Source organism: Brassica napus, chromosome A6 (genome assembly GCF_020379485.1).
Source record: "Brassica napus cultivar Da-Ae chromosome A6, Da-Ae, whole genome shotgun sequence".
In the NCBI taxonomy this organism is placed as follows: Eukaryota; Viridiplantae; Streptophyta; class Magnoliopsida; order Brassicales; family Brassicaceae; genus Brassica; species Brassica napus.
This window is the reverse complement of record NC_063439.1, coordinates 2,585,935-2,609,413: the sequence shown is the minus strand read 5'-3', so window position 1 is coordinate 2,609,413 and position 23,479 is coordinate 2,585,935. Positions and strand designations below refer to the sequence as shown.

Here is a 23,479-nt window from a genome sequence, read left to right as displayed (position 1 = left end):
GCCTGCCTAAGAAAAGAATGGTGCATCGCATCTTCTGTTTCACACTTATTGCGTGTACTCCATATTACTTTTCTATTTGCGTGTTAGTAAGAACTTGAGCTTTTATCATTATAGAATAATCTAAATTTCAAAATATTTTATTAAACTACATGCATTATGTGAACCTCTATATATGCATTCATCGTATTTTGTTTGATTTAAAGTACTCGGAAAAAACATTATGTGAACCTCTATATATTATGTAATAATGATTTTAGGAATCGAATTACATGTGGGCTCGTTCCTGATTATTAGACGGGTTGTCTTCAATTCTAGAAATAAAAAATCAGTTAATATTTAACAACTATTTTTGTTAGTTATCCAGAATGCAATTATGCCACCGGAATATTAACCACCGTTTGTTCTGTTAACTTGTTCTTATTCATATCATTAGGTTCTCTGAATGAGTATAAGTTTAACTCTAATAAATAACGTCATCTCGGAAATGCTTGGTTTATAAGTGAGTCCTTTTAGTTTATTAATCATAACCATTAAATTTTCTGAATACTTTTGGTTCCAATCTTCTGCTGGTGGCCATGGAATGGTCACATGCAAAAGATGCCGGCCTCTATATAATTGCATTTCATGATAGAAAATTGCCAGCGCAGTTTTTTTTTTTTTGAAAAAAAAGCAACATGGTGAATTGCCAGCGTAGTTACAAGATTATTATTGTATATCCAACATAAATATAATTGTTTCCCTACTAACATCAAATATATATATATATATATATATGATCAACTTTTCACACTTTTACGGTGTGGTTAAAACAGTTTAGCGTATTAAGGTGAAAATGATATGAATTAACAGAAACGAAAAGAAAAAACCAAGATTAGAAATAAATGAATATATATGTATATATATAATTAACTATAGCTTTATTTTCATTTCGGGCATGAGCTCCTGTTTTTTTTTGTTGACCGGTCTATGTGACACCGGAAAGGGTTTCTTCAGCGCAGATTATTATTTTTCGGTAGGTTTCAAGTGCTGTGGCGGATCTCTGTTGCAGCTGTTTGTCATCTTGGTGTCGCTCTTGGTCAATGTGTACATTCCAGTATCACAGTGGTTCTTTTGGCTATTTTCGGTGGTGCATTTGACTTTCCTGTGCAGGTTTAGAAGCTACATGTAAGGAAGCGCGGTGATTACAACCCATTTCTTGCACGGTCTCGATCCTCTCACTTCTTGTTGTAAGAGCTTCAAAGGCGGATTAGATTACAAATTTAGATAAGATTATTGGGAGCCATCTACTCAAGAGACGACACAGAAGACATGTCATCCGGGAAAACGAGCTGAATCTCTCTTTCCTATGGTTCTCGTTGATGGCTAAGAGCGGCTTTTGGTTCTTGAGGATTTTAAATCTGAGCTAACAGAATGCGCCGGAATATAGTCGAGATGAACTAGTTAGGAGTATTATGATTCGGGAAACTCTGTTCCAGCCAAAGTTTGTAATCCAAATTCTTATTGCCGTTGTGGGATTAATTTATAAAAAGGAAAAAGAGAGGGAAGGTAAATGATCTCAAATCAGAGAAGATGGAAACATATGAAGTAACGATTCTCTTTTTTACTATAACTAGGTTAAGACGGGATGAACATTATATATAAAAATAATTTTATATATTATATGTTATTACATATTCTGAAATAATAAATATATATTGAATAATTAAAAATCATTAACTATTACATATATAATTAAACCATGAATCACAAAATTTGAATGTGAGATTTTAAACAGTTTTAGTAATTTATAGTCATTTTTTAAAATTCAAAGTATAACATATACAAAAAAATCTAAATTTTTATTATATGATTATTGTGGTTGTTTAATTCATTTTAATAGTTTAAAATTAAACAAATATGATAGAAGATACACTAATTTTTCTAAAATCTTTATTATTCAAAATCATTAATTGTCATATATACTTTAGCCGTATTAGACAATTCCGTAATTTTTATTTAAGAAAATTATAAAGAACATTAATAATAAATTTATGGTTAGTTTAATAAAAAACTTATTATATAATTAGATGGACCAACATAATTTTCTAGTGATTCTAAAAATCATTCTAGTGATGACACATGGCTACAAAAAGAAGTTGTAATGTTTCTCAAATAATATATAGGGGATTCAATCAACCAATCAATCACACTCTCACTCAAAACAAAAGTCTAATATCACTCTTCATAAAAGTCTAAATTATAGTGGTTGTTTCCTCTGCTTATGATAGAACTTACCACAAACTAAGGACAGTTATATAAATATCCCCTAAATATGACCCACGTATGACGTAACCTTTATTATTCATATATTTCTCATCGTATAGATATGAGGCAAACAAATCTCACAAAATCGATATGAGGCAAACAAATCTCACAAAATCGATCTAATGAAGAGGTGTTAGTTGATATCGATCATTTGAAACAACCTATTAATATCAAATTTGATATAAACATCCACAAACAAAAAAAAACACCCATAATCAACAAAATCAGATGACGTACAAGATGTGTTAGAAACAACAAAATCAGACAATTTTTTTAAAATAAATTCAACATATCTGTTATTTAAAATTTAGGGAAACCTGCAAAACCTATAATTATTTTAATACAATAAATTCAACAAATCCATATCCCTCTGCCAATTATGCCATATGTGTTTACTATATGTTGTTAAATAGATCACTAACTCTGATGTATGAATATCAACTACATGAAGATCACATGGTGGATTGAACTAATTTGAATTGAGCAGGCAATTATGATAAAGTGGATAGTGCTTTATAAATTATAAAAGAACAACTTAAACTTACTTGCATCTCTGTGTTTAAACCTAGTTGTTTACAAGAAATATGATCTAGGTTAATTTCATAAATCTATGTTTACTTGCATTTCACTCTTCACCTTGGAACATAGAAAAGGCATAATAAGTTTTGGTGGTTCAGGAAATCAATGAGTACATAAACACGATGTACGGTCTCTCCCAATGTGGCTTGTTGGATGAGTGATGCTACAGTTGGTTTCGTTCTCAACTTTTTTGTTCATCTTCAGCCTGCTCTTTGTGCGGCTTCCTCATTGTCTCAATTTTTTTCATGTTAACCGCCTCCCATTTGCTTATTTCTGTTTGCAAAGTTATTGTTCGGTTTTCTAGGGTCTTGTGTTGTTTGGGTTGGTTGTTTATTGAGTGGTCACTGTTTTAGTTATGGGTTGTGGTTTCGGGTTTGCTTAGATATTAATCTCAGAGATTAACGTGGGTGTCAGGTTTGATCTCTTTCCACTCAGGATGGTTTGATTCACCTAATTTAGGCCTTAGTTATTTAAATTAAATGTAATGTTGTCTTTTTCTTCTTTTTTAATCTCTTTCTCCTTTGTTCCCTTCTTTGTTTCTTCGACAAGACTGTATTGTTTTTCCTTTCTTCCCATCGTGATTCTCTTGTAGCTTTGTTGAAGATATTTGACTAGGCGGATTTCGCTCCGCTCCATACCCGATCTGAGAACTTGGTCCAGTACCTTTTAGGTCCACAAAAAGACAATGTGCTTACGAAGATCCAAGACCCATACCAAGCTTAAGAGAAGGCCCACGCTGAGATGAAATATTCAACTTATAGTATAACGGATGTCAAAACATTGGAGACGACCATAAATATATGTAATCCACGCTGGAGATCACGTGGCCCTTACGATCCATTCTTGAAGTTCTATAAAAAAGACCAAGGACAAGAAGATCCAAATTCTTCTAAGAAATTATATACTTTTAGTACTTACATAAGTTCTTGTTCTTAGATACTCTTTGTCTTTGTATTCATATTTGTATTCTACTCGTATGTGAGCATAAAGGTAACCATGGTATCTTACAAAGATGATCCAAACGTAACAACTTTAATGCATCAAGCGAGCTATTTGTAAATTGGCTGAGAAACTCAAACTAGACAACACATAACAAAGCATGGAGAATGCTTGGAAGGTAACTATACCGTTTTGCTGTGATTTGAAAACATTTTCAAGAGGCTGTATAACACTATTGTATGTGACCTTTATGAGTTTTCTTTAACAAAAAGTGTTACTCTCAATAAGCGGGTCTATAGAAAAGCTATAACAAAAACAAATGTTTGCATGGGCCCGCAGATCAACTTCTGATTTTTTACATTATACTAGTAACGATTTTGTAACACTATCTTAACATATAAACAATCAAACCCAGCATGTTTTTCCGTGTACCACATGCTCACCAAACAGACGTAGATGCACTAAGCCAGCCTGGCTGTCTCCACTGGGTCGTAATTTATTGATATAATAATGGGAGGTGACTTGGAGATCCAATCCTGTAGCCTTGCATAGCTAAACCATTCTATGTGAATTAGAGAACCAAATATGAGTATAATCTCTGATTTCAACGACGAAGAAAAAGAAAAGGTCCTTGAGGACCTGACCTCCAATGTGAAGCAAATACAAGACGATTTGTTGAAAGAGATACTCACACTTAACTCAGGAACTGAGTATCTCCAAAGCTTCCTTCATGGAAGCTCTTCTAAAGAGCTCTTCAAAAAGAACTTACCAATAGTCACCTATAAAGATGTGAAACCTTATTTCGATCGTGTCGCCAATGGAGAGTCATCGGATGTAATATCGGCCCTACCTATTACAAATGTCTTCGTGAGGTAATATAAGAGCTTGTTTGTTCTAGAGTTAATTTTTTTTTGTTTGGTATTAGTAATGGTGTATATAAGACTAAATGCTTTGAAACTATTGTTGTATAGTTCAGGGACTTCTGGAGGAGCAAACAAAATACTACCATCAAATAACAAATTTTTGGATGGCTATGCATTCAGTAATGATCTTCTCGTGCACATTATAAGCAAGTAAGTGCATATAACTATACTAATACTAAAAATCAGATTCATGATTGATAATAAATGTTTCGTATAGAAAATAAAAGAAAATTCGGATATCTAATTGCGGCCTTGCCGATTTCGGCCCTACAGTTCACGCTAAACCTAACTCGTCTCCGCCGTGGATCTAATGGTTCCGTCTTTTATTTCTCCACACCTTTTAATTTTATTGAAGCATACACTCTTTTTCTAAGGTTGTTTAGGTGAAGTATTGCTCTTTATCTTTGAGTAATTGATGCTTTGTTCTTTGGTTAACCGCCTGTTTTGTTGTTGTTTACTTAATACTATACTAGAGTTTGATCCTCCACCTGCCCGGATATTTATTTTTATTTTTTTAAAGTATATATATATCTTATATTCTTTTCATCTCAAAATAGTTAATGTTTTGATTCAATGCACAAGAACTAAGGCATGGACTTTTACCTAAAAATAAAAATAAAAATATAAATAAAAACTAATTCAACCAATCATTGGTCACACAATCTTCAATAAAACTAAAACTAATATAAAATACCAAAACATCATGTATTTTGAAACATTAAGAACTCTTCAAAACATCATTTATTTTGGAACGGGATGAGTACAACTGAAAATATATATATTTAAAATTTATATGTATTAAATAATTTTTAGCTTTTTAAAACAAAATAATTTGATAATTAATAATGAATAATTTTATTTTATTTTTTGATCCGTCAATTGTATCATCTATATTTTTAAAATATGACCCTTGTTTTTGTGCGAATGTATTTTTATGGATCAAAATTTTAGTGTAAAATAAAGTTGTTATCTATGATTTATATTTGATTTATACGATATAAAATTCAATATATCATTTACATTTTCTGTTTTATATTATGTATTTTATAACATTTTCTTGTGTTTTTTTCGACATAGTTAATTATGCCAAAGTTAAAAATAACCAACCCATAATAATGGATATATTTTTACATATTTGGCATTGATTAATTATAGTTTAATATTTAGATAGATTATAGAAAGTATGGCTGAAATAATATTATATACATATTATTATTTTTGAAAACTAAAAATCAAATATACTTCAAATATAAAATACATGTATAAAAATATAATTTAACATATAGAGTTGGGTTAAATTATAAAACATGTTTAAAATATAATTATGAATTAATTTTCACAATAATTCAAATTAATAGATTAAAACACATAAACTAAATAATAATTAATATAAATCATACTCCTTATTAAATATATAATTATTTTATTATTTTAGTTTATTAAGTATTAATGCTTAAAATATGTCTATGTGTTTGTATAATTCCCATTAAAACGCTATTATGCGTTTGGATTATTTAAATCCACATAAAATATTGTATAATCCTCCCTATATGTTATAAAGAGTTTCATTTTGACAATTTTTTTTGTTATACAAAATGTCATTTTAGAATTCCAGCAGAATTTATACTTATTGATTTAATAAATATTTTTTTATCAAAAATTACTATTAACTAAATAGGTGTAAATGCTAAGAGCATAAATACATTTTTTCTAAATTTGTGTACAAATATAAAAATGACAGTATTCGTAAACACAGAAGGAATATAAGACAAAGGTGGTCGACCAACGCCTAATCCGCATTTAAGAACATGGGTTGGCATTATAAGAAGAATTTGACATACTTAAGATGATAACTCATTCAGAATTGAGAAACACAAGATAATCAGTTTAAACATTTCGCCTAGTTATTTAGAGATTTTTTTTGTTAATTTATCAAGAGATATAATTACTAAAATCATACATCTTTATTCTTAAGAAAAGATGTTGTTGTTGTTCTGTTAGGCATGTGAAAGGTGTGGAGAGAGGAAAAGGGATGATTTTTTCCTTAACCGGACACGAGACAAAAACTCCTGGTGGCTTGCCCATTGAGTCCAGTACAAGCTGGTACTTAAAGAGCGACTATTTCAAGAATCGACCATCCAATTGGTTTTATTCCTTTACGAGTCCTGATGAAGTTATGTTGGGAAGTGACATCAAGCAAAACCTTTATTGCCATTTACTATGTGGTCTTGTCCAAAGAGATGAGGTCATGAGAATTGGTTCAACATTCGCTTCAGGTATGGTCCGAGTAATCAAGGTTCTTCAAGATTCTTGGAAGGAGCTGTGTTCGAATATCCGATCAGGTCATCTCAGCGAATGGATCACTGACTCTGGCTGTCGAAACGCTGTTTCTATGGTAACTGGAGGCCAGCCCCGTCCCAAGCTATCAGACGAGATTGAAAATATATGCAGCTTAAAGTCTTGGAAAGGTATAATGAAAAAACTATGGCCACAAACCATGTACATTGAAGCTATTGTTACAGGTTCAATGGCACAATATGTTCCTACACTGAACCATTATTGTGATGACCTCCCTCTTGTTTCAACAACTTACGCTTCTTCCGAGTCAATCTTCGGTATTAATATTGATCCTTTGTGTAAACCTGAAGACATCTCTTACACGCTCATGCCCAACATATCTTACTTTGAGTTTATACCAGTGGAGGAAGGTAGTGATGATGTTGTAGACCTCGCAGATGTCAAACTCGGGTGTTCTTACCAGTTATTGATCACAAACTTGTGGGGTTTGTATAGAATGAGAATCGGAGATATGTTAAAGGTGACTGGTTTCCACAACAAGGCACCTCAGTTTAGGTTCATGGGAAGAGAGAACACACTGTTAAGCATTGATACCGACCGGACAAACGAGAAATACTTGTTCAAGGCTTTGAATCGAGCAACACTGGTTCTTGAGTCATCAGATCTAAGACTTGTAGCTTTCACCAGCTATGCAGATACCTCCAGTAGTCCAGGTCACTATGTGATTTACTTGGAAGTAAAGGCTAAAAACGAAGACATTAGGGACCTCGAGTTCGACGAAAAGACATTCTTGGAGTGTTGTTTAGTAATGGAGGATTCATTTGATGATGAGTACAGGTACTGTCGGTCTAACGAGTTTGTTGGGCCTCTCGAGATAAGAGTAGTGAATGATGGGAGTTTTGATTCTCTTATGAACTTGTCCATCTCAAAGGGTACTTCGGTTAATCAATACAAGACTCCTACATGCATTACGTCTGAAAAGGGCGTACAAGTATTGGAGACAAATGTGGTTGCTAAATTCTTCAGTACTCTAAGTGCATCTCATTTTGCTTAACTCATGCCGTGGTTCAAGAAATTGGAGAAAATTGTGTTTTATTTGTATTTTATTTTCTTACTATCCATGACTATTTGCTTATTGCTTCATTGATAAGATGTTCTTTGAAACTTATGCTTTAAGAATTCTCAGATGTATTATCCTTAGTTGTTGCTCTTGGTTTCCCTGAACTTTACAAGTTTTCTTGTAGCGAATTCTTTTTATATGAATTTCATTTTCCAACGACATAATAACTAGGTGATAATGCGCGTGATGAAATTAAATCAAGTTTACTAGCGATCCTATAAACATTATTTAATTTACCTAGTTTGTGCTTATTAAATGATATAGCCCATTAAGACTTGCCAAATGTTTGAAAAATTGGTTTACAGATAACTAACGCACAGCGTTTAGACGTGCATGTACGCCGTACAAGCCGTTTTTTCAGAACAGAGCCCTTTGAGAAGTCTAAAGGGTAAGGCACCTTAGAGCATCTTTAACCAAAGCACCCCTAATGGGGTGCTTAATCATTTTTTTATTGACAAATATGTGTTAAGAATTTTATTAAGAAACTTGTATATTTTCTCCTTCCAATGCAAGGTGCTTAATATGGGATGCTTGATCCGTGAAGTTCAACAGACAAACACACAGAAACAAAACAAAAATGATTAACCGAACATGATACACGATTCAACTCAGACCAGATACTATATCATATAATTGAACTCTTAAACAATTGAGATCAAATTCCAAAGCAGATGCTAAATTATATCATTTCAGACAAGAACAGAAGCTACAACATATCAATTCAATCGTTCCTATATGAACCTAAGTAAAACCGAGCAATATAAACAAAGACTCAAACGCAGACTAATCAAAATAACAAACGCTTCAGACATGAAAGGAAAAATTATTAACTTTACCTTTCGTCGATAAGAGCTTCGGGCCTGAGAGAGAGGAAAGATATGGCGATGAGAGGTCCGGACCTGAGAGAGATGCGAGGTGATTCTTCATCGAGGTGAGCCGTCTAGAGAGAGAGTTGGAGGAGATCGACACAGAGAGTCGCCGAAAGATTCACCGCGGAGTCGTCGAGGAGCGAAAGACACGAACAGAGATCATCTTCCACTGATTCGTCGAGGAGAGAGAACCTTCGAGGAGGGATCAGGAGGAGAGATCACGGAGGCGGAGTCGGATGCATGTCGGAGGCGTTGAGGATATATCACGAGGAGAGATCACTGAGGCATCGCAGAGAGATCGCGACGATAGCTCACGGAGGCGTCGAGGAGAGATCACGAAGGCGTCAAGAGAGATTACGGAGGCGTCGCGAGGAGAGATCACGGAAGCGTCGAGGAGAGATCACGGAGGCGTCGAGAGAGATCACGACGGAGGAGCACCGGCGATTCTCGATTTCGTCGAGGGAGAGAACCCGAAGGCGGAGTCGTCGAGAGAGAACACGAGACGGTTTTGTTTCCTCATGAGTGAGAGAGAAAGAGACGCGGATAACCCATGGTGCAACACGTGTCTCCTAAGCTTCGCTTCTTCTGAAGCTTAATTAAGCGCCGTGTTTTTAATAATTACTTCATTTTCATTTTTTTTTAAATACAAAAATCTTTAAGCACTCCACTAAGAGCTTGCGTTAATGATGCTCTTAGAGCATGTTCATTAGTGAGACACATTAAGGTCTCTTAAGTGGGTTGTAATGATTATTATATTATTAAAATTATGGTAAGAGATTTTGCTAAGAGACAGTTAATTATTGGGGTTTATTGGTGGTATCTTAATTAAGGTTCTTAACAATTTAAAAAGACTAAAATTATTTTTTAATATAAAATTCAAAACAAAGATTAAATTTATTTATTAATTAAAACAAAGTCAAACATAAGATTTTAAACATAGATTTAAAAAAAAACATAAAAACATAAAAACAAATAATACATAAATAAAAGATAATAATTTCAAAGCGGCATCGAATCTCAGTTGTTGTCTTGATCACTTCCGAATTTACGCCATATATGTTCAACCAAATCACCTTTTAGTTGTTCATGCGCTTGTCTATCACGAATTCTCGTTCGAACACCCATCTGGTTGGCGATATTAGTAGGGATATCTGTAGAATAGGTCATATCAACATGTGAACTTCCGTTCCCTTCTCCTTGTTGATAACCCGAGACATCAAAATGAGAGAAGGTATCTCGTTCATTTTCTACTATCATATTATGGAGTATGATGCACGCTCTCATAATCTTTCCAATCTTAACTTTATCCCAACAAAGTGCCGGATTTTTAACAATGGCAAATCGAGCTTGCAAAACTCCGAAAGCCCGCTCAACATCTTTTCGGACAGCTTCTTGATTTTGCGCAAATAAAACTGCTTTCGGCCCTTGTGGAATTGAAATAGATTGGATAAAAGTTGCCCATTTTTCATAAATACCATCGGTGAGATAGTAAGCCAAATGGTACTCTCTTCCGTTGACCGAGAAATGCACTTGCGGGGCATGACCATTTATTATGTCATCAAAAACCGGGGAGCGATCAAGAACATTAATATCATTTAAAGTACCTGGAGGTCAAAAAACACATGCCATATCCAGAGGTCATATGAAGCAACCGCCTCTAAAACGATTGTGGGTTTTTCCGAACCCCGAGAATATTGGCCTTTCCATGCAGTGGGACAATTCTTCCACTCCCAATGCATACAATCGATGCTTCCTATCATCCCGGGAAATCCACGAACCTCTCCAATATGAAGCAGACGCTGAAGATCAGCCGGGGTTGGTCTCCTTAGGTACTCAACACCGAACAAATTTATTATTGCGTCCACAAAGTTTTCTACACATAAGCGAGCAGTGGTTGCACCGAGCCGGAGGTATTCGTCGACCGCATCAAGCGCAGAACCATATGCCAACACACGAATAGCTGCTGTACACTTTTGAAGTGCAGATAGACCAAGTCTTCCGATAACGTCTTGCTTTTGACGAAAGAATCGAACTTCATTGAAGAGGCGATCAACAATACGCATGAATAACGCCTTGTTCATTCGAAATCGTCGTCTGAATAAATTTTCGGGATATGTGGGAGTGTCACTGAAATAATCATTCCATAACCGGAGATGACCTTCTTCCCGATTGCGTTCGATGAAAACGCGTTTTTTTCTTTTCCTCGTTTCATCTTCTTGATCACCATAAACATTGCACATATTGTCAAATGTTTCATCGAAAGTTTGATCAAAATATTGATCAAATGTTTGATCGAAAATTTCATCAAAGGACCCATCCAAATTATGATGAGAAGAAGAAGCTATTAGACGTTTGGTTTACGAAATGGAAATTTTTGAATATAGAGAAGAATGAGAAATAGTGTGAGAGTAGAGATAGAGAGATGGCTTGTGAGAGTATTAGATAGAGAGATGGCTTGAGAGAGTATAGATAGAGAAATGGCTTGTGTTATGAATATATAACAACATCAACACTTACGAATATATAACAACATCAACACTCGAACACTATACAAAAACACCCGTGACCTCTGTCTTTTCCTCTAACACCCGTGATGCTAAAAGACTCCAAAGACCCGTGAAGGTGATTCTAAAAGACTCCAAAGAAAAAGTACAAAACTCCAAAGACCTCTGTCTTTTGCTTTACACCCGTGACCTCTGTCTTTTTCTTTACAGCCCTGAACTCTTTCTTTTGATTTAGCTGCCTCCTGTCGATCGTAATTTTTATATAATATTATAATGACATGTGAATTGAACCTCCCAATCATGTAGCCTTATCTATAAAGCCCAATCATTCCATGTGAAGTTAGAGATAACCAAATATGAGTATAATCTCTTATTACAACGAGGAAGAAAAGGGAAAGGTTCTTGAGGACCTAACCTGGAATGTGAAGCAAATACAAGACGATCTGTTGAAAGAGATACTCACCCTTAACTCAGGAACTGAGTATCTCCAAAACTTCCTTCATGGAAGCTCTGCTAAAGAGCTCTTCAAGAAGAACTTGCCAATAGTCACTTATAAAGATGTGAAACCTTACATTGATCGTGTCGCAAATGGAGAGTCGTCGAATATAATATCGGCCCTACCCATTACAAATTTCTTTAACAGGTAAATAAGAGCTAAATTGCCCTAGAATTTCTTGCTTTTTTGGTATTGGACTATTGGTAATATAAAACTAATTGCTTTGAAACTGTTGTCGTAGTTCGGGAACTTCTGGAGGAGCAAACAAAATACTACCATCGAATAGCAAGTATTTGGATGGCTCTGCATTCAGTACTGATCTTATCGCGCACGTTATACGCAAGTAAGAGTGCATAGCATTTTTATTGTAGATAGTTGTTAATACTTAAAAACATCAGATTCATGAATGATTATAAAATTTTCTTAAATATAATAAATAAAATTGTATATTCTATTTCTGAATTTCGGTCAGTTATTGATCCGAATGGAAGTTTATGAAAAACAAAATTGCTAACCTTAGGAATATGCGGGAATTATACAGTAAATCAGGCATACTTACGATGCCACTTCATTAGAAATAGAGACAGACATGATAAATCAGTTTTGGAGTTTTGCCTAATTTTTTAAAGATAATTACTCATAAATTTATGGAAAGCTTCATATTTACTACAAAAATTAAAAGAAAAAGTTACTAGACCAATGCTCAAAAATGTGTGTGGGGGGGGGGGGGGGGGGGGGGGGGTGGGGAAGGGGGTAGAAGTCTTTTAACTTTGAAATTTTATACTTTTATCAAAATTGCCATTATCATTACAATAGTAATAATATACAGTATAATAATAACAAAAATAATATTTTAGTAAAAACATTTATTCTTTTTTTTTGGCAATCGGCATTTGTGACCTCATTTTATGATAATCATTTGCAGGTTGTATTTGATACTTTTAGATCTAAAGTAGATTTACTTGCATTATCAAAAGTATGTGATGATTAGCGGTGAATGTTATGCCCTCTAAAAGGTTTTATTAGTATTTGTGGTAAATTTGTTTTAATTATCTAAAAAATATTTGTATATTGATTTATTTTCTAAATGATGGTAGACATATATATCAGCTTGTGTTTCCGACTATCGTTTATATGTATCATACAAAATTACTATAGGTATATAAATATACCAATCTCTCCCAGTATGTAAATATACAAATCTACAATCGTTGTATGTGAATATTTTAGTAAACTCAAAATATTATATATATTTACTATCAATTTAACAAACTATACAAATCTATCGTTGTGAATCTACCACAATAATAACCAATAAATGTACCAACATAAATATTATAGTAAACTCAAAAATATTAAATAGCTATCTTTTTTTTGTCAACAAATAGTTCTATCTTTTTTTTTTGTATTCATCACTAATAAAGCTATTACAGTACTATAAATACATCAGCATTATCCTTTCTCAAAAAACAATATATATATATATATATATCAGCATTATAAATAAATTTATTATCATATCTAAAAAAAAATTATCATATCCACCAAAAATATTATAATTACTACACAACTTTAATTTACTATCAAACAAAATAATTCAGTCACGACTATTAACAAAAAAAGATATTGCAATTAAATAAATATATCAGTAGACAAAATAATCTTTTAATCCATAAAAATCTATGAGATAAGTCTGCTACTCAACTAATAAATTAATCTATCACAATAACAATTCTATTACATTTGACAAGTAAAATTTTCACTTCAAAACTCTCTACCAAAGAAGTCTACAAAATAAGTATTATCCTAATATTAAATTATCATAACTAGAAAGATAAAATATATACTTATTTGTTTGGGTGCACATATTTTTCCAAGTGTTGTCTGTGTGTAAAAATGTAATGATGTTTTTATCAACAAAGAAAAGAGATTGAAAACAAACTCTATTTTAATGATTTTGAAAGATCTTTTTAAAAAAAAAAAAAAAAAACTTTGCAAAATTTAGGCAATCTCCCAATTATATATCATATTGTGGGTTTGTGCAAGTTCTTTTGAAAATCAATTCATAAGGTTTAAGCCTATAACTACTAGTTGGAGCAAAGATGTCTTAGGGTTAGTAAAATTCATGATAAATTTAAGTGTTTCCATTTGTTCAAAAAAAAAAGTAATTCTATAAATTTAGTAGAGTTTGGAATAGTTTGGCGCGGATACTTTGGCGCTAATAAAACAAACAAGAATTCATGATGATACATTTTTATTTTATAAAAAAATAAGTTGTTGTTGTTCTGATTAGGCATGTGAAAGGTGTGGAGAGAGGAAAAGGGATGCTGTTTTTCTTAACAGGGCACGATACCAAGACTCCAGGTGGCTTCCCCATTGAGGACGGAATAAGCTGGTACCTAAAGAGCGACTATTTCAAGAACCGGCCATCTACTTGGTTCTACTCTTATACGAGTCCTGATGAAGTTATGTTAGGCAGTGACCTCAAGGAAAACCTTTATTGTCATTTGCTATGCGGTCTTGTCCAAAGAGATGAGGTCACAAGAATTGGTTCCACATTCGCTTCAGGCATGGTCAGAGTAATCAAGGTTCTTGAAGATTCTTGGAAGGACTTGTGTTTTGATATCCGATCAGGTAATCTCAGTGAATGGATCACCGACTCTGGTTGTAGAAACTCCGTTTCATTGGTTCTAGGAGGTCAGCCCCGTCACAAATTATCAGACGAGATTGAAAGTATATGCAGCCAGAAGTCTTGGAAAGGTATAATGAAGAAACTATGGCCACAAACCTTATGCATTGAAGCTATTGCTACAGGTTCAATGGCACAATATGTCCCTACACTGAAACATTACTGCGGTGACGTGCCTCTTGTTTCAACAATTTACGCTTCTTCCGAGTCAATGTTCGGTATTAATACTGATCCTTTGTGTCAGCCTGAAAACACCTCTTACACGCTCATGCCCAACATATCTTACTTCGAGTTTATACCAACGGAGGGAGGCAATGGTGATGTTGTGGACCTAGCTGACGTAAAACTCGGCTGTTCTTACCAGTTATTGGTCACAAACTTATGGGGTTTGTATAGAATGAGGATCGGAGATATTGTTAAGGTGACTGGATTCCACAACAAGGCACCTAAGTTTAGGGTTATAGGACGAGAGAACACGTTGTTAAGCATTGATACGGACCGGACAACTGAAGAATACTTGTTAAAGGCGGTGAATCGAGCAAGGCTGGTACTTGAGTCATCAGATCTAAGGCTTGTAGCTTTCACTAGCTATGCTGATATCTCCAGTAGTCCCGGTCACTATGTGATATATTGGGAAGTAAAGACTAAAGAGGAAGACATGAAGGAGCTTGATGAAAAGACATCCTTGGAGTGTTGTTCAGTAATGGAGGATACGTTGGACGAGGAATACATGTACTGCCGGGCTAACGAATTTATAGGGCCTCTCGAGATAAGAGTAGTGAACGATGGGACGTTCGATTCTCTTATGAACTTGTCCATCTCAAAAGGTGCTTCGATTACTCAATACAAGACTCCAACATGCATCACATCTGAAGAGGGCTTACAAGTATTGGAGACAAATGTGGTTGCTAGATTCTTCAGTACTCTCAGAGCATCTCATGTGCTTAAGCCATGATATATGGTCCAAGAAACGGGGGAGAAATGTGTGTGTTTTATCTGTATTATCTTGTTTTCTTCTTACTATCTTTTGACTATTTACTTGTTGCTTGATTAATAACAAACTTGATTTGGTATGCAATTATATGCTTTAAGAATTCTTGAATTATTATTTTTAGTTCTTGCTCTTTATCTTTGTTTTACTTACTTTTTATTTGAAATTCATTTTGTAATAACACAGTAATCTATAGCTTGATTAGATCCTCGAAGCTTGCAGGAACAGATTTATAGGTTTTTTTTTGTTGAACAGAAGATAACGGATTTTGATAATAGGCCTTAATAATTTCATGTTGAACATTTTGAGAAAAATATGTATACTAATTCGAAACCCAAACTTAAAATTTGTGCTGAAGAGCCAATCAAATGGCAAAAGGAAAACAATAATGTTTTAAAAATTAATTACTATATTTTAGTTTTTTAAATATACTATAGGGAGGAATTACACAAACTAACAAAGTTTCAGTTGAGAATATTTAAGAAAATATCAGATAAGATTTTTTTTGTTATACATCAACTATATTTCTCTAAGCATTTGTCAAAAATTAGTGAAATAAGCTAGAAGGATGCATAGAGAGATGCTTATAATTAGATCGTCTTTTGTAAAAAAAATTATATATTTTTTTTATCGGGAATTGCACCCTATAACCAAAAAAAAACATTAATTCTTTTTTTTTTTTTTTTTTTTGTAACACTTGCTCATTAAATAAATAGGTTCAAAGAGGCCTCAGGCCCAAGTTAGCCCACTACGGGGTTCATTACAAAAGACGATGAAAGAACAAATTTGGATAGTCGATCGGCTTCAACATTGAGAGACCGAGAGATGTGAGAGAATGTTATCTCGACAAAAACAGAGGAAATCTGTTGAACATCTTTGACGATTCCAAAGATTTCCTTTACCTGTGTGTCGTTGTTGATTGCTCGGATGAGGGTTGTGTTGTCAGAGAATACCTGGAGCTTGTCTAGCTCGAGGTTCACTGCAGAAAGTAATCCGGATCTCAGGGCAAGCGCTTCTGCCATAAGTGGAGAACTAACAAGATCATGCGTGATGGCTCCTTGATTGAGATGTATACCGGATGGTTTCTTGAAGATCCATGCCAATCCTGCCCTTCGGGATTGCTTGTCATAAGCTGCGTCTGATCTGAGTGTCACCGTCGTTTCCTTGTTCCTCTGAAGCTGCTGCGCCTGCTTGGGTTGAGGTACTGAACCACTCACTTCCCCGCTCTGATTCTGGGCATTTAACCATTCTCTTGCTAGTCTAAGAGCTTTTGTCGCCACTTCTAAAGCAGTGAGGGTGTGATTCTCAAATATGCGCCTGTTTCGAGCTGACCAAAGGGCCCAACATACCCACGGGAGAATCGTCGTTGTGATACCTGTTGGGGGTAGGCAAACCGCTTGTCTGAAGGCTACCACTGCGTTTTTGAAGTCGATATCCGTAGCTATGTGAACTACTCTTTTCATTGGGATGAGTTTCCAGACTTCTTGTGCGAATGGACAGTTGAAGAAGGTATGTGTTGCTGATTCCACTTCATTACAACGGATACATGCCACTCCTGATTGGATTCCTCTTTTTTGTAGCAGTTCTCCCAGTGGAAGAGCTTCTTGGGCAATGGACCACATGAATAACTTCATTTTTGGTGAGCTTTCCTTTGCCCAAATGTCTTTTATCCAGTCGAAGGAACCATCACTCGGCCTTACATGGCTTTGGTCTTTCATAGCCGCAGTGTAATATCCTGACTTGGTGCTATATACCCCAGATTGGAGTGGTTGCCATACATAGATGTCTCCGGCTTCTTTGTGTCCTGGCTGCAGCATCTGAACTTCCTTTGCTACAAGAGGTAAGAATTTCTCAATTCTGTTTTTATTCCATTGCATATCTGAAGTTAGGAGATCCGATACTGTAAGGTCCATGGCGTCTTCTAGAATAGGGCCGTAGACTCTAGTGTCTGTGTCTAACGAGATCCATGAGTCTTTCCAAACTCTAGTGGTTAGACCGTTCCCTATGGCTTTTCCTACATTTCCTTTTAGTAGTTCTCTTCCATGAAGTATACTTCTCCATCCATGTGAGCAGACCGTAGGCAATTGCACCTCCAGAAATGATTTGTTAATGCAATATTTACCTAAGAGCACTCTCGCAAGGAGACAGTCTGGGTTTGTTAGTATCCTCCAGGCTTGCTTAGCCAATAAGGCTTGGTTGAAGAGTTGTATATCCCTCAGTCCTAAGCCTCCTCCAGCTTTAGGTTTAGTTAGTCTTTGCCAAGCCACCCAACTCATCTTTCTTTTCCCATCAGCCGTGTCCCACCAGAACCTAGTGAGTACTGACTGGATTCTTTTACATAAACTCACAGGTAACTCAAAGCAGGACATGGTATACGTAGGGATTGCGGTCAGAACTGCTTTCAGCATTGTCAACTTCCCGGCCTTGGAGAGGTGTCTTGTAGACCAACTCGCTGCGCATTGCCTGATCCGATCCACAATCGTAGTGAAGAGATCTTTTTTCCGGCGACCAAAGTGTTCAGGTAAGCCCAAATACTTACCTGACCCTCCCTCCTTGTCAATTCCTAATTTCTCTTTTACTAGCTTCTTCGTTTCTTCAGGAGTTTTTGAAGAGAAAGTGATGGACGATTTGGTGGTATTAATCTGTTGTCCCGAAGCTTGCTCATACATCCATAGGATGCTCTTCAGTTTATCACAGTTCGCTGGTGAAGTTTGGCAGAAGAACATGGTGTCGTCTGCAAACAGCAAGTGGTTCACTCTTGGACACTTTGTCGCTACCCTTATCCCTTGCAAGGTACCATCTTTCTCCGCATTACGGCATAGACCTGACAGAACTTGGCCACAGAGGATGAAGAGATAGGGGGAGAGTGGATCTCCCTGTCTTATTCCTCGTTTAGGCGTTACCTCACCATGAACTGATTCATTGATTAGGTAGGAGTATGATACCGTGGAGACACACTGCATTATTAGTTGCACCCATTTTGCATGGAAGCCTAGGCGTTGAAGGACTCTTTCTATGAATCTCCACTCCACTCTGTCATAGGCTTTAGACATATCAGTTTTTACTGCCATTGTGCATCTTTTTTCCGCCTTAGACGTTTTCAGAAATTGCAATACTTCATGTGTAATCAAAATGTTGTCTGCTATAGCTCTTCCTGGTAGAAATGCTGATTGGTTCTCTGATATGATCGTGTGGAGCACTGGTTTTAGCCTTAACGCCAGCATCTTAGAGATTATCTTGAAGAATACATTGCATAGGGCTATAGGCCGATAATCCGCCACCTTCTTTGCTCCCACTATCTTCGGGATCAATCTAACATGTGTAACATTTTGCGAGGGGCGGAGCTTACCAGTTGAGAAGAACAACATTATTTCTCTAGTCACCGCCGGTCCTACCGTCTCCCAGTTGGCTTGAAAGAAACTAGCAGAGAACCCATCCGGTCCCGGAGCTTTGTCCGGATGGATGGCAAAGGTAGCTTCTTTTATCTCATCTGGTGTTGGTTCTTTTATCAGTTCCGCATTTATCTGGTGAGTGACACAGGGTTGGAGGGCTTCGTCTACCCTCTGCAGGCCTTCATTTGGAGAGGAGGTGAAGAGTTTCTCGTAGTATTTGCAAATCACTTCAGCTATTTGGTCTTCCTCAAACGAAGGTATTCCATCATCATTTTCTATAACCGTCATACGGTTTCTAGATTTTCTTGTCTTTGTTGCAGCATGGAAATAACTTGTGTTTGAATCACCTAGTGTTAACCATAATTGCCTACTACGCTGTTGCCAATACTCTTCTTCTCGTTTGTATGCTGATAGCAGACTGATATTTATTTTATGAATCAGGTCTTCGTCTGGGCATGGATTAGACAGAGCATCATCTAGATCTTCGCGCAGACCGTCTAAAGTCTTCTTACTATTCATTTGGAATTCTCTACTCCATCTACAAATGGCTTTTCTGCAGCTGATTAGCCTTTCTTCAACACTCAAGTGAGAATCAGCTTCCCAAACCTCCTTGATAAGCAGTTTCACTTCATTGTTATCTTTTAATCTTCGGTCAAATCTGAAGATTTTCAGACCTTTCTTTCTTCTTGTATCCATGAAGGTTAGGAGAGGGCGATGATCTGAGGCTTCATATTTTAGATATTGGCTTCGGCACGAGGGAAATATGTTTAGCCATTCGCTGTTGCTTAGAGCCCTGTCAAGACGGCACTGAACCAAATGTGAGCTTCTGTTTCCTCTCCATGAGAGAAAATTCCCATAGTGCTTGATGTCAAAGAGATCATTTTCCGATAAGAAAGTTCTAAAGGCGCAGAAGGTGCCTTCAGCTCTTTCTGGTCCACCTTTCTTTTCACTGTTGTCTGTAATCTCATTGAAATCTCCAGTTAAAAACCATGGTTCTCCTATCGTAGGTTGCAAGGAAGACAATTCATTCCAGACAGCGAGTCTCTTTGTGTGATCTGGCTCTCCATACACAAAGGTAACTTGGAAGGTATTCCCTTTTTCTGTTATTAGCGTGTCAATAAAGTTTTTATTGCTCGCTCTAACCGTAAGTTGGATGTCGCTCTTCCAGATGAGAAACAGACCTCCACTCCCTGGGCTGTTAGGGGGAACTTCATGATAATTATCTAGTGGAAGGCCTTGCAGTTTCTTCTTGACTATTTCCAGGTTGTTCTTGGTTTCCATGAGGAAGTAAATATCGGGAGAGTTCCTCCTCTGACAAAATGCCATTTGGAAAACGCATTTCATTGGATATTAAATTAAAAGTGGTGCATCCGAAAACCAAATATTTTGTAGAGAGTACAGACACATCAAGAGAAACGAGGCACACTTTTTAAGGTTAATGGAGAGTTAAGACGTGAAAATCACTGCATCCTTATCTTTACCGGCAAAGTGTGCTCGTCTCAAAGCTATGTTGAACATAAGCGTTCGTTTCTAAGCCGCAAGACGCAGCGGCAGCGTCCAAAAATTAAAAAGGAATCACGTCAACACACAACACCCATGACCGCAGCGGCGATTAACAACACGCAACACCGATGACGCAGGGGCAGTAGAAGGGACGCTGAAAATTTTAGCGGCACCGGCGTCTCGTTTTTTGTGTCTCCGGAAATCGTTGGTGGTTACTTTAGCTTCAGATTCTATTATTTTGATCATCATCACCGTGCTTTTTCTTGCCGCAGCGGGAGCTTCTTGCGGTTAACAAACGAACACGGCTATAGTCATGTAGTCTCTGGATTAGAATCTCCTGAGAAAGATAAAACCCTTAGCTTATCTGGATGACGAACTTGGATGTCGGTGATTTTCTTTGTGAAGGGGTCTTCTGTGTTACAGATAGGACGTACTCAATCTTGGGAGCCGAACTCATTACTGTATGGATTTGAAGAGATATAATGCATACTGCTCTTGAGAACAAGATTTTGTTGATTTGTTGTTTGATCTCCTTCCTGACCTGCCGGAATGTTTGTTTAGAAGAGTCGATGCCCTGCTGTCTCATGCTTGTTGCTGTCGGCAGCAGGCAGCATGACGGCGGCAGCTATGACATCAACGCGATCGTTGGTTACTTTGTTTGTAGCATCTTGTTGAATAACGATCCATCAAGTCCTTTATCATTTTTATCATGGTGGTGAGATTTTTTGTCAGCGGGGTAACCCCGCCCTAGTAAAATCGTCTCCAGCCATCGTTGATCTTTATTGGTGTTGTTTTTTATTTTTCTAGAGACGGTGCCAATTGTTTAATTTGGAATATACGAGTTGAAGATACGAATTCGATGGCGTGTTATTTGAAAGACATTTATTAAATGATCAAAAGGCAATTACAGCTAAAAAGGATTAGATATCGGAAAAGATTATCAGCTCGGTAAAAAAAAGGTTAATTGTGAAAACTTAATCTTGTGCCGATTTACGTGTGTTTGTGAATATCCTTCTTCTTGTATAGGTATTTTCCTTTTATAGCTGGGTTCTTTCTTTTTTCTCTCCAAATTGGTGTATATCTTTAAATGCCTTCTAGTCAAGTGGGGCAAATTTAGTTTAATTGATGTGTTTTATTCGAATCTGAGAGATATAATTCATCTCTACCACTTCTGTAGTAAGAAGTTTCAGTGTCATGAAAATGTTCTTGCAAATTTTTCTAAGTAGAAAAAAAAATAGAATTATCATGTAACTGATTGTGTTTTTAAATTGAATACCTTTTGCAAAAACAAAATCGATGATAACATACAAACCAATACTCGATATAGAGGAATATGCAATGGTTGATTGCTTTGGTGTTGGGGAAAAAAAGCCAAGCTCGAGGCCATTTTCGCATTGTCCAAGCTTCAAACAATTGATGACGCCTTCTATTGCTTATTTTTTTTTATAAAATTTTTATTGCTTAATTAATGAACAAGAACAAATCTTGGAACAATGCTCCAACACGAGTTCAATTTTATATCTTCAATTGTCTATTATTTACTCGTTTTTGTCTATATTTACCTAATCAACCAGCTTTTGGTTGACTAATTAATCCATCATTACATTTAAAAGTTTTAAATATTCATATTAGGCCATTTATAATGGGAGTGCTCTATAAAAAAATCAACAATTGAATCAATACAATGTGTTTTTTTTTGTAAAATAAAATTTGATAATGTGGAATCTTTGGTATAAAGGTAGCCAACATATATTGAATAAGAAAAATTGCAAACCACCGATACCACAGTCAAATTTTAGAGATTTTTGATATTTCCACAACTTCTTAATTTAAATTAAAAAATAAATAATTTATTTTTTGTTTTTATAAGAAGAATATTATTTTAAATTCTTCATAAATAGTTTCTAAGTTTATTTAATTAAAAAGAAAAATAATATAATAATATAGAGTATTAGATTTTAATAAACAAAAAAATTGTATTGTGAAAAAATTGAATGTTAGTTGAATCATGATATGAAATAAAAAAGATGATGTGGAGTATTAAAAGATGAAAAGTATGATATTGAACCTTGAAACAATTGTAGATAATCTTAATCATTGTTTACTATTTCTCGTTTTCCTCGTCAAATCTGTCTATAATTTATTATCTCAATAATATTTTGCTGCCTAGCTAACTGGTCAATCATTATATGAAAATTTACTAGTTTTTAAAATTAAGCGTAAATTATATAGTTGATTTTTTTTTGTCATAAGCATGAAGAGACTCGGTTAAGACTATGCTAATCAACTAGAGAACTCTATGTCCATAAAGATAAAATAGGACTGTTGACGTCGTCACCTCGTGCAAGCTTGTAAGCCCTTGTGTTTTGAGTCCGGAGCACATACTTGATCCCCAAAATGTAAAACCTTCCTTGATCCGATGTATTTTTTTCAAGATATGATGTAAACGCCAACCATTCTTCTAGTTCTAAAACCATCTTTACCAATTGATAATAATATGTTTTAAACGTCACATGAAATTATCGTAGATTTTTCATATCGCCCAAATGTAGTGGGGATAGATTGAAAACATAATGATATATATATATATATATATATATATATATATTGCTTTCTTATGTATCGACACCCTATTTCATATGTGGAGCATGTGTCAGTTCTAGTTTCAAAAAAACACATGTCTCCAATTTTTTCGCAAATCGTATCTTTTTTTGGGTATATTTGGATTTAGTGTTTTCCAAAACCGTTTGTAGTTGTCTAAGTTTGGGCTTTAATGAAAAGTTAGATTTTGATCCGCGCTTTCAAAAGCTCGAGATTATTTCATATTGAAAATTTTATTAATCTGTATGCTTATTCACTTAATATGTTAGGC

At 35.4% G+C, this 23,479-nt stretch overlaps 2 protein-coding genes across 2 annotated transcripts; both read left to right on the top strand.

Annotated features, from left to right (window-relative positions):
* The first annotated feature begins 2,078 nt into the window (after positions 1–2,078).
* LOC111198816 (4-substituted benzoates-glutamate ligase GH3.12-like) lies at positions 2,079–8,899 on the top strand. Its single transcript, XM_022688133.2, has 3 exons — positions 2,079–4,694; positions 4,794–4,895; positions 6,747–8,899. The coding sequence occupies exons 1-3, from the start codon at positions 4,408–4,410 to the stop codon at positions 8,095–8,097; spliced, it is 1,740 nt and encodes a 579-aa protein (XP_022543854.2). The 5' UTR covers positions 2,079–4,407; the 3' UTR covers positions 8,098–8,899.
* A 2,929-nt stretch (positions 8,900–11,828) lies between these two features.
* On the top strand, positions 11,829–15,817 carry LOC106382092 (4-substituted benzoates-glutamate ligase GH3.12). The gene is made up of 3 exons (XM_022720540.2): positions 11,829–12,179; positions 12,274–12,375; positions 14,326–15,817. Exons 1-3 carry the CDS (start codon positions 11,893–11,895, stop codon positions 15,674–15,676), a joined length of 1,740 nt encoding a protein of 579 aa, XP_022576261.2. The 5' UTR covers positions 11,829–11,892; the 3' UTR covers positions 15,677–15,817.
* Positions 15,818–23,479: the final 7,662 nt, after the last annotated feature.

What these genes read in the sequence shown, in the direction of transcription:
- LOC106382092 (XM_022720540.2), top strand. Translation starts at nt 11,893, where the DNA reads ATGAGTATAATCTCTTATTACAACGAGGAAGAAAAGGGAAAGGTTCTT. An exon ending in ATTACAAATTTCTTTAACAG is followed by an intron (nt 12,180 to 12,273) that starts GTAAATAAGAGC and finishes CTGTTGTCGTAG; the next exon opens with TTCGGGAACTTCTGGAGGAG. An exon ending in ATCGCGCACGTTATACGCAA is followed by an intron (nt 12,376 to 14,325) that starts GTAAGAGTGCAT and finishes TGTTCTGATTAG; the next exon opens with GCATGTGAAAGGTGTGGAGA.
- LOC111198816 (XM_022688133.2), top strand. Translation starts at nt 4,408, where the DNA reads ATGAGTATAATCTCTGATTTCAACGACGAAGAAAAAGAAAAGGTCCTT. An exon ending in ATTACAAATGTCTTCGTGAG is followed by an intron (nt 4,695 to 4,793) that starts GTAATATAAGAG and finishes ATTGTTGTATAG; the next exon opens with TTCAGGGACTTCTGGAGGAG. An exon ending in CTCGTGCACATTATAAGCAA is followed by an intron (nt 4,896 to 6,746) that starts GTAAGTGCATAT and finishes TTGTTCTGTTAG; the next exon opens with GCATGTGAAAGGTGTGGAGA.